General features: G+C 37.0%; 1 protein-coding gene across 6 annotated transcripts in view; it reads left to right on the top strand.

Moving 5' to 3' along the window:
- Positions 1 to 16,155, top strand: part of DCLK1 (doublecortin like kinase 1) — a 357,491-nt gene that overhangs the window by 274,775 nt on the left and 66,561 nt on the right. For 5 of the 6 annotated variants that reach the window (XM_017537960.2, XM_037741824.1, XM_017537962.1 and 2 more), the window contains 2 exons: positions 12,896 to 12,980; positions 15,957 to 16,065. In XM_017537960.2, the coding sequence (XP_017393449.1) occupies positions 12,896 to 12,980; positions 15,957 to 16,065 (194 nt within the window). Of the gene's footprint in view, positions 1 to 1,554; positions 4,298 to 12,895; positions 12,981 to 15,956; positions 16,066 to 16,155 lie in introns of those variants that run through there. The other variant, XM_017537964.2, reaches the window with a different exon arrangement.

Here is a 16,155-nt window from a genome sequence, read left to right as displayed (position 1 = left end):
TTTCATCTTGGCGTGTAGGCAGCTGCATCAAATAATCCCTCCCAGTTAAAATGGTCCTAGAAGATCCCTAAAAACTGATCCTATTTCAAATCTGGTTAATGTTCTTCTCAAATGGTTGGCTATACTCCTATGCAGGAAATACTGAAATAAGCGTAAGATGGCATGTGCTAAAAGAAGACGCTTCAAAGAATAAATTAACTCTTTTTACTGCAAATTAGAAAACAGTAGCTACTTCTATTTTTTCCTTCTGTGTTGCCTAGCAACATGGTCAAGAAAATGAGTTGGCTGCCCCCACCCCAACACACACACACACACACACACACACACACACACACACACAGGTACATACACATGCACACACGTGCACCCTGCCCCCATTTAAAAATACAGTAACATAGCTGTTTTTTCAAATGGAAGGTTGAAACATTTGACTAGCTTCTTTACAAATAAGAAAATCTATGTTTTTACTTATATTAATCACAAAATTTAATCAACTTTTTTTCTTCTGTTAAAATCACACTTTTATGTTACCTCTTTTGACATTTTGGAATAGTCTTATATAATAAAGAACCTGCATGCCAGACATTTCTCTCCATAAGCATATTCATGGCAATGTATCAAGTAACCTATTTTTCCAAAGCAGAGTTATTTAAGTTGCTGTCTACAGGCGTTTGACTGGTCACAGAAGCAGAGCCTGGAGACTCTTTTCCCACTCATGAACTTTTTTTGGTCTAATTTCTTAATCCATCAGGAAGAAATGTGTTGTGTTATGTAGGCTGAATGAAGCTCCCCATTATACTCCCACATCACTGACTTTTGTAGATTATCTGATCAGTCAGATGATGTGAGGAGTGGGTGGTACAAAATAGGAGAAAAGCCAGCTCTAGACACTCTGCAGATCTGAGCTGGTTGCCTGGCTACCAACTGAGATCTAGTAGCAGGAAGGGGAGGGAGGAAAGGAGAAAGGAGGAGATGAGTGAGTGGTCAGTTGGAGAACAGGGAAAGAGTCTTGGGAAGGGAGTTGGGGTGAGGCAGGTTAATTTTGCACTTTCTGCCATCCAAACATATTTTGAGAAAGCAATGCTTTCTTGGGTTTCATGCTACATACAACTGCAACATTTGAGTTGCTGCTCTGGGATCAGAATTTGCTGAATGCCATCTGGGCCTCCTGTTACATTATTTTATTATGAGGTAAGCACATTCCTTTTCTACCCAGAATGGGAAGGAAATGGTCAAGGAAGAATTGCCTAGTCATATAATAGTGGAGTTGACCTTTACAGACCTCAGGAGCTATACAACTCGACAGGCACCAAAGAGGGCAAAAGATAATAAATAGATCAAAAGGCATTTTCTTGCCAATAAGTGAAACCAGCACCATTTTGTCTATTTAGATGGTTTCTCCATTATTATCTTTCCTCCTATTCCGAGTTGATGTCTTGAAAAGGCCTAATAATATTTGAAACCGGGGATGCCCATTCAGTGCTGCTCCCACGAGAGCCACAGGGCACCCAAGAAAGCCGAGTAAACAAATCTATACCGCCCTTCGTCTTGCAGGACCTGTACCGCCCCCTCTCTTCGGATGACTTGGATTCAGTAGGAGACTCAGTGTAAAAGAAACAATGGAGCAATGTATATGGTTTGTGATTGGGTGAAGGTTTCACATTTCCTAAGCAAACGTCTAACAGCAAAATACACAAAAGAGTTTTGCATACCTTGAAATGATAAAAGACCAAATCATACAAAAGTAAATATGTAGGCGTTTTGTACTCATGATGTTCAACCTTGAAATAGAGAGATTTTAAAAAATTTCTCCCACATTGATTTGCTTGGGGAGAGTCTGAACACAAAATGCTGAAATTTTTGTACAGGACCTGGCATTAGGTGAATTTCCTATATGGACCCAATATTCAGTACAAGAACACACTGATGATGTGGCACTATAGAGCCAGAATTTCTATAGATGGAGTTTCCTTCTTAATTATAAGTAGACATAGATATATAATTTTTCTGTACTTTCTGTAAAGCATATTAAAATGACACTAGCAGGTATATTTTTCTTAAGGTTGGATTGTTTTTAAAATTTGGATTGCTGGGTTTTTAGAGGTAGTCTTATTGCAAAATAATAAAAATGCTTGGTTAGATTTTTTTTCTTCCTAGACAATAGAAAAAGCTACTTATTGTTTTATGGGTTAGTATCTCTGAGAGAAAAAGACAAATTATGAAAAGGACACATTTCATAAAGACTCTAAAATTATGCATTCGGAACTTTCCTTGTTTTTGTTGTCAAGTCAATTTTATTTTTTAAAGTTATTTTATTAGAAACAGAATAACTATAGTTTAAGCTATATGCCAACATGAAGAACTTGGCCAATGGCATTGCTATAGGTTGTATAATTTTTTCTTACAATCATATACATGATTTTTCAAATGTGTAAAAACTAAAGCTGGGAATTTTTGTTTTTACATACAGACCTAAAAAAATTGTGTCTGGACTTTTTCCAAGTACTTCATTTGAAAAGCAAAATTCACTTAAATGGTGCTGTATAAATCAGGCCCAAAATATCCAAATCTCCACCCTGAATAATTCTCAATCTTGCTGGTGTTTTGGAAATTTTCAGATGCAAAACTCCTTTTGTGTTAAACCAAGTATGTCTATGATTATAACCCATTGTTAAATATTAACCTACTAATTCTGCTCTTCTAGTCCTCTCTGTTTTAAAAATTATAGCTAGCTTTGCTTAAACATAAAATAATTATTTTAAAGTCTGAATGTTAAAAAATAATTTAATGTGTATGGTCTATTGTATTTAAGCCATATCTTAGTGGTCATTTACTTTTACTAGTTCAAACACTAACAATTTAAGACTTGTGAAGCATGGTTTTGATATTCTCCAGGCTTGATATATCTCAGTAGGTGATAAATTAAAAATGTTTGATGCCATTTGGAGGCTTTTACATGATTTTTTTTCAAATTTTACTTGAAAACCATTTTTAAATGTTTGATTCAAGATGGAGAGAAATTCAGTTATTGCACGCTGTTTTAAATGTTATTGATTTATCTTCCTGATAAATTGTTCAACTAGCAGATTTTACCATCTGGTTTATAGTTACATGTGTTACCATCTCACTTTACAAATGAATAAAATATTCCAACCAAAAGAAAAAGAAGAAAAAAAAATCCAGGCAATCTAACAGCATTTGCAAACTTAGCCCTATAATAATTAGTGCCTCATTATCCTGTCTGTTGGAGAGAAAGACACTTCTCTGGCAGGTTGTTCAAGAGCTGAACCATTCCATCTTGAAAGAACAGCTCATAATAATACCTGTTCCAGACTGCAGGTTTTAAAACTGTTTCCAATAGAAATGACCAGAGACTCCTGCTGAGATCAAAAGGCTGCTTTGTTTTAGCCGAAACAGTAAACATCTGTGAGGTTGCCTATGCTGGTGCCTGTTTTAGTTATGTCTTTGTAAAATGCATTACTTAATACAGTTGGATCCATAAAAGATTAGTATGTATTTGACTAAATTGCCAAAAATGCAAAGAAAGCCGTGGAACAGTTACTTTAAATCTGAAGTGGTCAGATGGTCCAGAACAAAAATAAATCCAATAATTTTAACTTCCTTGCATTGTCAATCTTATGGACAACTCCTGCTAGAAAGGTCCAATAAATGCTATTTGTTCTAAGTGGTAGATATTGCCAACTGACGTCGAGCCTATGGCTTTGTTTAGACAGGGCAAAAAGAAACTGGACTTGTACTAATTGCCGATAGATATCACGGCCAGATATCACGGCCAACTTTCCATTCAAGCAGTTCCAAGGGAAGTGCTTTCCACAGCATTTAATCTCTTGAACATATGACTTCTATTAAAGGACTGACTGTTCAGGGGCTATATATATATATCATTTACTTTTTGAAAGTCAAGTCCCTCAGAGATTGAAACAGCACACCATTTATAGACTTTGAGATCTCTTTCTATGCAAAACATAATTCTATTAAACTAAAGCAGAAATAAAAAAAAAATCCTTAGCAACAAACCAGAAGTTTTCAGTTCATTGGTAGAACAGAACTGGCGATTTATAGGCACTTATGATTGACCTACTTAAAGAATTCTTTATTAAAAAAATTGGCAATGAATTTTTAAATTGTTCTATTGAGCAGGGAGCACTTCAGCCAAAGCCATGCAGTTTTGTTCTAATGGTAATCTTTAAATGTGCTCTGAAGACATTGTGCTACAGTTGAAAGTTCTATACTTTTTCACAGGCACTCACTTTTTTTCTTAGACATAGACATTGTACAAAAAGATACCAGAAATATTTCCCTGCTTTCAGCATTTTAGAAGTGCAAAACTTAATAATATATAAAGTGTGAAGTTCAGTGTGAACTCAGAAGACTATAGTTCTGAAAGCCACATGGTGCGTTCTTGTCTTGTTTAATCAACTAAGCAGGGGGGAGAATCTACACGGCTTCTGCACTGCTGCAGAATTTTAAGAAGTGTCAGGTTCGCTCATCTCTATACATCCTTTGTACACATATTGGCTCATCTAAATGTTAAGAACCCAAAAAACACTTTCTGAAAACATTTGAACCAGCGCTAATGTACTATATGTGTCCCCTGCTTTAACCAGCAGGGGGATTTCGATCGCATGCACTGAAGATCTATCCATGATTGGGCTCTTTTTCTTTCCTTCTTTTTTTACTTAAAAACAATGAAGTGTGCAAGTCAGATTTCTGAATGAAAGTGAATGAATATATAGAACAATATTCCTGAAAATTCCATATATTTTAATTCTTGGACTGCTAAATTTTTCATATGTGGCCATATATCTATACAGGTGTGTGGGTGTGTATGTGGGTATGCTTCTGTAAGTATCTGTGTGTGTGTATAAACTGTCAATAGTGAAGTATAGTATTTGTGATACAGCCTTATAAGTTACTGGCTCTTGTGGAATTCTATATAAAATCTACATAAAGTGATACTCTGTGACATATTAATTGGGGCATATTTAAGTTCAAAAGCAGTTTGCTAAAATAATATGGCAATGGTTCCAAATATTCAGATGTACTGATTTATAAAAAAAAAAATTTGAAATTCAGCCAAATCCAATATTGTGTTAACTATTGAATATAAGTAACATTAATGTTTAGATCGATATATCTTTGTGTTAAATTATTAACAAGATTGAATATTATGACTGATTTTTTCTATCGTGTGTGTATTGTTGACTTGTAGTGATTGTCAATCAACACACTAAAAAAATGAAATACTGATACAGTTGCAGATTGTCAAGTATAATGTTGGAACATAAACAGAAGAGAATCCAGAGTATATTTGATATGAAATAAGTTTAATACCAAAGCCAGATAACCTGTAAGGCAATTCTGTTTGTCCTTTCAAAACACTAAACTGTTGACAAATTTTGAATATACTTGCTGTATGTGTGTCTATATCTACATAAATATATATACACTTGAAAATATTAATTGAATGGATTTACTATATATGCATACATTTGCCCACTTATGCATATTTGATTAACCTTGCTAGCATCTCTATTTGTGCATGTTAGTGACAACTGTCTTTGATTGAAATATCCCACAGAGGCATAGTGTGGAAATCAGAGATATTGAATTCAATATGCCAATTGCCTGATATTGTGTGCTGTACTGTCAGTTGGAAAATATTTGTAATTTTGTGCCTGTTATGCATGTGGAAAAAAAGAGGAAATCAGAGGCCCTCACTATAATTTTTAAGGGTGCATGACATATGATGTCTTTAAAATGTGATTTGTTTTAGTAAAGATGATGGAATAATTCCAAGGTAGTATAAATGATGCATGTAATACACGAGTGTTTGTATTATATATGGCCACAAAATGTTTTTGAAGCCACGGTAGTAGATAATCTGAAGGTTATAGGCAAAGAAGTATGAAAGTTAAATTTCTTGTGATGTGTTTTTGAGAAGTTGACACTCATCAATAAGCAAGGAATTGAGTTTATTTTTTCTAAGGACTCTTTACTTTGAAATATACTATGACCGTTGTAAATTTGGATAACATTTTTATAGAGGTTACATACTTTCTGCTCACAGTTTGAGTTGATTGAACGTGTATTCTTTTAAAAAAAAAAACATTTGGTGTTAAAACATTTGACATAACAATATATTTTTTAAATCCATCAACTGAGGCCATTGGCAGAGCTTTATAGAGCTAAGCATTGACAAAATGTTTCATTGAACTACCCAATTTTGAAAGTTCAATTACTTTGTGCTGTGGTTTCATTGTAAAATGTTGTATCTTGTGTTTCACACTGGACCATGTTATTCCTTTTGAAGTTAACTTTGTTACACTTACCACCTTAGAATAACTATATAATAAACAGGAAAAACTGCCTATGTTGTTCAGTGAGTTTCTTTCAGAAATCTTGCCAAGTAGACACTGAAATTGAAATGACCACCTGTGGGATAAGGCCTTCACAATCACATGTATCGCATTCTTCCGTTGTAATTAGCATCAACAAGTGATCATTGAGAGACTGCAGAATGGTACCACGTAACATCTAAAGCATAAAATACTGAGAGTGATTACAAAATAGGAAGATTATCTGATGAAGAATTCTGTTTCAGGTAGTTGCATTAAAATCAGGACTATACCTTCCTTTCAGCGTTGCCTTAAAGGATGAATTTGTCAGACATATTGTTAACCCATTGAAAAGAAGAAATTAATGTCCATTTTTAAAACCACTAGTGGTCTTCTAGGCTTGAAGACATTTTTCTCAAGGTGATCTAATTTGCAGGGGAAGAATGTGCATATGTATGTGGGCATGTCTGTGTATATATGTATATGAGCTATTTCTTCTAAAATCACTGGATAAATACATCATTTTAAAAATAAAATTAATTAAAATAACAAAATATATAACTCTCGTAACTTTAAGTCAGAAGAAAAATCATAGTATATTTAATTTATAAAAGGAGGATAGAAAAGGATGTTAAAAAGGATAGGAAATTCTGCTTACCAGGCTAGAAAAACATATTTCTTTTTTCTTTTCTTTTTTTTTTTTTTTTTTTTTTTTTGTGAGACAGAGTCTTGCTCTGTCACCGAGGCTGGAGTGCAGTGGCACAATCTTGGCTCACTGCAACCTCTGCCTTCTGGAGGTTCAAGCGATTCTTGTGCCTCAGCCTCCTGAGTAGCTAGAATTACAGGTGTGCACCACTACCCCCACCTAATTTTTGTATTTTTAGTAGAGACAGGGTTTCACCATGTTGGCCAGGTTGCTCTTGAACTCCTGACCTCAAGTGATCCACCCACCTTCAGCCTCCCAAAGTGCTGGGATTACAAGTCAGATGAAAAAAATCTTATTGCAATTACTATATAAGTTCCAAATTCTGGTTTTAAATCTAACATTTTCACTAGTTTTACTTTAATCTTCAAATTACATTTGCTTTAATTGGTCCTCTTTATTATTTCCATGATAACTTAAATGTCTGCAGCAATGATCACAGCAAAATGTAATCAGTGTCCATAGCAGTAATCACTGGAAGGAATGTTCCCAAATTTATAAAAATTTCAAATTGTACTTACAGTTTCTTAATATAACTAGAGTTTAACATAAAATGTAGCAGGTACCTAGAAGAGTAGTGAGCTTCCTTCATTACAGGTTGGGAATCCCATTTGAGGAGTAAATCATGGAAGGAATGATTCTATCCAGAGGAAATACAGTATATGACTTCCTGGGCTGCTTCCAAACTGTGATTTCATGAATAGTAAAACTCATGAGAGGAGGCATGTGGCTCCACAATGGTACAGTCTCCTTGGGACAAATGGTTCAGATTATCAGTTTATAGATCTTGGCTTACATGAGTGTAGTGACTGGACAGTCATGGCCAGGAAGACTGCCCAATACAACAAACAGTATAGATCTAGTTGTAACTAAATGCATTTGTCTTTGAAATCTTGGCTCTCATAGTTTCACTAATGTAGACATAACACCACTGTTTCCATTTGCATTTTCTACTCCTTTCAGTAAACCAACTTCATGAGTAACAGTTCTCTAGTCTTCTAAAAAATTTATCCAAATCTTTATGATAACATTTTACATTTTACAGTATTCATTCTTATACTCATGCTTATCTGTGCCATAAACTTATTTAGGCTAAACATACTACTATGAGGATTTCAGACAAAGGAATTTGGAAAAAGGTGTTCCCTTTGTGCCTTGTTTCAAATAGTGGAGCTTTATTAGTAATTGCAGATTGATGCCTTCAACTTATTGTTCTATACCCACTTGGGAAATAAATGTAAAGCTTTTCTATATCAGGTAGAATCCTGTGAGTTTGAAGCTCACTATACCAAGACTATTATTTAATTTTCTTAAATGAGGTCATCTTTAGAGCTTCTGTAGATCTAAAGTCAAGATCACCAAGACAACTGTTTGAGTTTGGGATAAAAATTTATTGCTTGTGTTTCCTTTATAAGATTGATTCAGAAATTGTATGATGGCGATTACTTGATTTCTAAATTATTTTAACCATTTTTCAAATCAACATCAACTTAATAAGGTAATAATTGTATGCCAAGATAAAATGTGAAGTGGAAATGGTGCCATTATCCAGCCAAAGCTAAAGTTGTCTGGTGAGATTTTTCTGCCTTGATTAGATCTCAGTTGGATATTTGCAAAATCTTTATGCAGTGTGGACCCCAGCTGAGTGACAACATTAATACAAATGGCAAGAGTAACTCACACCATTTAAACATCTTGATAAAATGTGGTTAGAGTTGTTATGTCAGCTTTCTCACTTACTTCAAAAAGTGTGATGTGTTCTCCATCTGTTATATGATCCCAAGCTCAATAGCCACACTTATGGTGTGTTCTTACTTAGGGCAGTGCTTTTATGAAGGTGTGCCATAAAAGCATCCAGGTGCCAGCAACCTGCCCAAATGGTTCCCATTAAACCTGCTTGGGGGTGACGATATTTCAAATGTCACAACATCTCTCAGAGCAGCTAATTACCCTAAATTCTAAAATAACTGTATGCTTTGTACTGTATGCCCAGATACCTTGGAATTAGCGAATTGAAGCAAACATAATATCTTGCTGGCATGTGGACTATAAAATGGTTTATCTGCTCAGAAAAAACAAAAAGGTAAATTGATTTCATTTATAAACAATGAAAAAATATAGGTGAGCTTTTCAGCTTCTGTTGGTTGTAAACAAAGTCTGGTTAATCTCATTAAGTTAATTCTAAAGAGCAAGCACTTACACATTTCACCTTTACTATGTTAGAAATCCTTCAGTTGAACTTATGGATAATAACAGAAATGTTCCAGCAGAGTCTAAATTAGTATATTTAGGTGGATTAGTAAAGAATTGGTGGATTACCCAAAGAGTCATGCTGATTACTAAAATGGCTTCAAATGGGAGATAGAGCAACAGTAAGTGACCAGAGCAGGATCTAAAAGATAACAGGCTGGAAAGATATGAATGTAATAAAGATGACATTTAATGTGAGGAAATGTCAAGTCCTGGACTTGGCCCAAGACAGCCTTCCAAATATAGATCAGGGAGACGCAACACAGCTGTGGCCTCATTGTAAAGGTGAAATGCTATGGCTTCATCCATATAAGCCAATAAGATCTTGAAACGAATTGATACTCTATTCAGGAGAAAGAAAACTCTATCCTTCTCTGCTTTGTGCTAGTTGGAGAACACCCAGAAGTTGCATTCACTTTTGAGCACCATGGTTTTGTTTTTTTGTTGTTTTTTTTTTTTTTTTTTAAATAGAAATGTGGTCTCACTGTGTTGCCCAGGGAGGCCTTGAACTTGTGGGCTCAAGGGAGCCTTCTGCCTCAGCCTCCCAAAGTGCTGGGAAGACACAGATGGAGACCAGTAGCTATATACAAACACTTGAAAGCACTGTCATGTGAAAAGTGGATTAGACCTGTGCTGGGCAACTCTAGAAATCAGAGATAGGGCCAATAAATGGAAAACGTAGAGGGACGTAATTTCAACGTAACTTATAGAACTTCCTTTATTTTGCCTTCTATTAATGATGAAGGGCAGCCTCAGGAAGCAGTATGTGCAGTACTAGAGGTATTTGGACAGAGGCCATCTGACCACCCACTGGGATTTCTGTAGGGGGCATCTGGTCTCTGGATGGAAGTGGGGCAGAGCAGGTAATATTTAAGGTCCATCCCAGTCCCAAAACTCTTTGAATCAATGAATGGTCACTATCTTGGAAAAGTATTTGGTATTAACTGTCTTACTTCTTTGGGAAAAAAAAAAAAAAGAGATAACACTATTAGAAGTTTAAAACATTTATTTTACTCTATTTGAGCATAATAAATAAAATGAAAGCTTTCCATTTTCAGAGAACTCTGTACATCCGTAAGTATGTTTTTCTCTTAACTGCCCATCATCTGTTACTCTCAAGCAGCAAAAAATTTGAAACGACTTGGGATACATTTTCAGAAACACAAAAACACAATCTTTAAGTTGAAAATAAGCAGTTATAAGCAAACTTGTGTTCACCCTACTTTTTTTTTCTTTAACCGGAGCCTAAAAACTTTGAGAGGTTTTTGTTCAGAAAGCAGAGAAAACCCAGCTGGCATTGTGACAAGCATTCAGGGGTCAGCTATTTGGTGGCACTGTTAAATGCAGTTCATTAGTTGATAAGGCAGTTGAGTGAATAATAACCCGCAAGTATATGGAATGTTACAGTTTCAAAGAAGTTTTCATGTACTATGGGTCAGAGCTCTGTATGAAGTACCTGATGTTCTTACTAAAAGAACAAGATTTTGGAGCTGAGTGTCTAAATTGTGAACATCTTTGCTAGGAAACATGCTACTGGTCTATTAATTTGGTGAATGAATGTATCTTTGTATTCTAACATTTAAAACACCACGTTCTGACGGGGCACCTGCCAGCCTAAACCACACCATGTGTCTCCATTATGAAATACCATTTGTGATGCTGCTCGAAGAAATTCAAGGACCAGAAAGCCCAGAAGAGAAAGGTCTACATTGTAGACATTTAGTGCTTTTCTGTTTGAAACACCATTATGTCTGCAGCAAAAACAGTGACCCAGGGCGTGAAGGATCTCACTGTTCTGGAAAACACACACCTCCCCCTCAAATGTGGTTATGTTTATTTTCTTGTTATTGACATAATAAATCTGCCTTGTCTTAGCCTCATACTGCAATATTATAAATACAAGTTTTTCACAAAGGGATAGTCATCCATAAAACTCAGCAGAGCATGGCTTAGAAGCTCCTACACTTATAGTCTCTTCTGTAGAGTGGGTTATGGGTAAATAGTGTCACACTAAGAAAAACTCTGTGTCAAGATGACAATCTGAATCTCTTTTTCTAGCCTGACATATGACAAATGTGTATTGCTGGTTACAAAAGATAGAAAAACAGCTCAAGTCACCAGGCTTACTGAGGGGCAATTTTTATGATATTGCGAAATAATGGGCACATTACACAAACTGGTATCCAGGGGTGTACAAGAGTCATCACCAAACTTCTAGACCCTTCTGTAGGAAAGCAGATGTACTATTGCTATTACTTTAACTGTCATCCCAATGGTGTCAACTGTGAGCCTTGATGAACTTGGCCGATGGGATATGCTCATCGTGGTTACACCCAGGAAGATGTTCTGTGATGTTTGACTCTGATGGCTCTGCAGTGACTTAGGCAGCATTTCCCCGACTATATGAATATTTTTAATGAAAACTAAAATCTTTGAATCTCTTAGGTAGGATACTGTAGAGCATAATGAAATTGCGTCAAAACTCTCTTTCCTCCTACTTTGTACATACTTTAAGGCTGAATGGGATGGGGAGGAGGTGGAAGGGAAACAGGTAAGCAGAGGAAAAATAGGTCAGCTTTGCTTCTCGCCACCTCTTCATTATTAATTCAACTACAGATGCTCTTTCCCTTCTCTCTGCTCCACAGACAGCCGGCACCATGAGCCAATGCCGCCCGCCCCCTCACCGCCTCCTGCTCCCATCAGGCCAACCAAGTGGATAAACCCAGGGAAACAGAAGGAAGATCTTTTAGGACAAGCTGTGTTCACTATTTAGAAATAGCATTGAAATGTGCAAATTGTTTTCGCAGGAAATAGATGCAGAGATGGAAACATTCATTGTTAAAGTACTGCCCCATAGCCAATCGTAATATTAAATATTTGGTACTGTTTTGTCCTCTGAGCTCTCTCACACAGTTATTACCCTGTTTGCTTTTATGGGTCTTCGGTCGAAATCAAACAAAACTACAGGGCCTAGGCTTTTATTCTTGTCTTCACTTCAGACTTATTATGCAACATTTAACAAACAGTAACCTACTCAGTCCTTATGTTTTGATCTCAAAATGGGGATAACAACCCTAGCCTTTAATCTTCCTCCTTAAGTTGTGGTAAGGTAGAACATTTAATTTTTTTTAACGATATTTTATTAAAACCACCTGAAGAGAAATCTTTTCTACTGGAAAAATAGAAAATAATAGTGGATGGGATCAGAATGGTGCCACATTTGAGGGCCATTTGCCGATAGACTGTGGAAGAGTGAGGTGAGATGTCTGAAATCTGCCAAATCCAAACAGTGAGCTAAAGGACCCTGATTTTGAGCAAAAGGAATAAGAAGTCATGGAACATTGAAGTTCACAGTAACTAGCTTGATCCTGTTGTCATAGTCTATAATAATTATTGGTCAATAGGGAGAGAGGGAGGTGTGGCCCCAATTGAACATGCTGAGGACCTCTTTTTCCAAGTGTCAAGATCAAATCCTCCCTAGTATGGGCAAAGCTTTGTCCTGAGATTCCAGGCTGGGCATGGCCCCTGGAGACGTGGGCTCTCTCACCCAGTTTTTGAACTATCTGTTTCTGTTCTCCTACAGAGCTCTCAGCATGGCGGCTCCTCTACTTCACTTGCATCCACCAAAGTCTGCAGCTCGATGGATGAGAACGATGGCCCTGGAGAAGGTGGTGAGCTTGGGACTTGGTATCTGAGGAGGCAGAGGATGGGTTGGCTAAATTTACTCCAAGAAACTGTAGCTTCTCAAGCGGAATGAAATAGACCAGGCTGAGCAGCTCCTGAGGGTCAATCACAAGGGGATAGGGTTGAATAATGGTGCCCACCAGGGATTGGTATCAACTCTGTGAGAATGGGAGGGGAGGCTGGTGTATTTCAGAGGCATTTCACATCCTCTGAGGGCATATGTATCCTAAGAAGGCCAGCTATTGGCTGCTTTGGAAATAAGAGGGGATAAATAAGAGGGGGTAGCTGGGATCGTGGCTGCCTTTGTTTTCCCAAACTCTGTTTTTAGTGTTTCTTTTAGTGAACAAAGACCATTCAAATTTAGACAGTTTATTCTTTTGACTGTTGTAGTCTCCCAGATGTACTCTAAATTAAGTGAACTCAATATATTAAAATATGGTTTTACAAAAAGAATTAATTGGTGGAAATTGCAAAAATATCCTTGAGCTAATTCACTGCAGAATGTCTCTGTGATGTGGTCAAATGATCAGGATTCCAGAACTGACTTTTTCATTAGCTCACTGGCTTGTTTTGGACAAGCATCTTCAACTTTCTGCATCTTAGTTCCCCTCCTGTGAAATGGAGACTGTGAATCACACCTATTTCCTCCCTGAAGGCCGTTACCAGGTTCAAATCAACTGTGGGGAAGTATTTGGAAAAGATAAACATGATACCATCAAGCCACTGTTAAAGAATCAGCTTCTCTTCTTTGTTTTAAATGATATGATTTAATTTTTTCCCAAAAAAGTACCCTTTGGGAAGTGCTTTTATCATATTAAGTGAAATATGCGATTTATAGTATAATTATTTTCTGACTGCAATGCAACATCAGAACATCAGAATTTTTTGTATTTCCAGAAGTATGAAATTTAGCCACCTAGAAGTCTCTTTTGTTCTGATGTATTTTGTATTATTCTAATGAAATGAAATGATTCTTGATTTAAGCCTTTGGCTAAGCCTTTTTTTTTTTTTTTTCTTTTTCTTTTTTTTGAGATGGAGTCTCACTCTGTCTCTCAGGCTGGAGTGCAATGGTGTTACCTAGGCTTACCGCAACCTCCACCTCCCAGGTTCAAGTGGTTCTCCTGCGTCAGCCTTCTAAGTAACTGGGATTATAGGTGCCTGCCACCATAACTGGCTAATTTTTTGGTATTTTTAGTAGAAATGAGATTTTGCCATGTTGGCCAGGCTGGTCTCAAACCCCTGGCCTCAAGTGATCCACCTGCCTTGGCCTCCCAAAGTGCTGGGATTACAGGCATGAGCCACTGAACCCAACCTGGCTGAGCCTTCTTAACCAAAAGTGAGAAAAGGTACCTTTTATGAATAGTCAGGGGAAAAAAAATCCCAAGCCATATGCTTTGAATGGATGTCTCAGTAAATGCTCCCACCGGCAGGCAGGATGAAAGTACCTTCTTCCATTTTCCGCCGGGAGGGTCACACTTATACCCAACAGCCAAAGATGGTCCCTTTCTTAGCCATATAGTAAAGAGCCTTAAGATTGTGTCATCTGGAGCTTTTTTGTAAGTCTGGGTGCTTACAGTTGACAAAGTCCCCTGGCTGAGTCCTTCAAACCTAGGTAAAATTGTGGCTTCTTTAGAGGGGTGAGGTGGGGTTGGGGGATTGGCTCCAGCCCTCACTTTATTCCAGATGCCATCTGGATGACTTCTAGCAGGGTAAGAAGGAAATGTCACTTATAAAGGGGTGAAAAGGCTGCACCAATGCCAAGGACAAGTAGCAGCAGCCAATGTTCTACATTTGTTCAACATTTTTCCGAAATTTCATCCACTCTAAAATTCAGATTGTTGCCAACTGACTATCATCATAAATCAAGAAGGCCCTCATGCAGATATCTGATGATTATGAGTCTCCCTTTGATTATGAGTCTCCAACAATACAGAGCAAGTGTGAATACAAAAACTACCAAGAAAGCCCATTCACCACCTAAAGTTATATTCTGAAGAGAAATGTTTAGTCTCAGTTTATGATGAAAGGTCAGAAGAGGAGTACATTCAGAAAACACAGGAGGCTTCCATCACATTTTGTATTCAGGTTGCCTCAGGGAGAGCTGGGGTTTATCACTTTAAAGCATGTACATTTTAGAACCCAGCTATAAAAGGCTTTTTACACCCTCAAGATGTTAAAGGTTATCCAGTATATTTACATGACCCAACTGTGGCTTATTTAGTTTTATGGCCTTAGATATTTAAAGAATTATTAGGCATTTGTAAAATATTTCGAAATGCATTTTCGGGGGAAAATGTGTTGTGTTAGTGGCACTCACATAATTGAAACTACAAAACTGTTCCATTCTCAGACATAATAGATATTGTAATTTTAACTCAACATCTGCTGCGCAGGTTGCTGGTGAGAACATTTGTCTAAAGTCTGCTCATTGATACTGAGGACGGGTGGCCGTCAGTGCTTAGTTCATACGGAATTTTATGGAGATTTCCATTTCAGGATGTAGTTAAACTAAGTGTCCAAACAGCAGGCAATTTTCATGCTTGTACAATGTCAAGCAGCCCAGAGTCCCTTGCAAACTGCAGTTTCCTCCTGCATCATACATGGGAATGTCATTTCTCTGTACACAATGGGTATTCGGTAAATACTATTGATCAAATTGGCATGAAGGAAAAAGAGCAAAACTTCCTCCTGAGAATCCCCATGGCATCAGAAAACCAAGTTTCTCTTACATAGGTGGGGTGGACCCCTGACGTTTCTTTTTATTTTATCATTTGTCTTAGTACAAACTGTTGAGTATATACAATGTCAGCAAGGGAGGGAGGCCATTGCCTCTCAGCAAAGAGAATGACATATTGATTCTGAATCCATTCCAGTCTATTAGATGATACTTTTAACTGTTTCCTTGTGCAACATCTGTGTTCTCTTTTCTACCAATAAAAAAGTATTAATGATTCTTTCAGAAGTGTCAGAGGAAGGCTTCCAGATTCCAGCTACAATCACAGAACGATATAAAGTTGGAAGAACAATAGGGGATGGAAATTTTGCTGTTGTCAAGGAGTGTGTAGAAAGGTGAGAAAGATGTCATTTGCATCGAACTTTAAAGGTAACATTTGGCGTTATGTTTTCCAAGACCGTGTCTCTATTTCCAGTCTGTGGCAC

Source organism: Cebus imitator, unplaced genomic scaffold, assembly GCF_001604975.1.
Source record: "Cebus imitator isolate Cc_AM_T3 unplaced genomic scaffold, Cebus_imitator-1.0 Scaffold108, whole genome shotgun sequence".
Taxonomy (NCBI): domain Eukaryota; kingdom Metazoa; phylum Chordata; class Mammalia; order Primates; family Cebidae; genus Cebus; species Cebus imitator.
The sequence above is the reverse complement of the archived record's forward strand: the minus strand, read 5'-3'. Positions and strand labels throughout refer to the sequence as shown.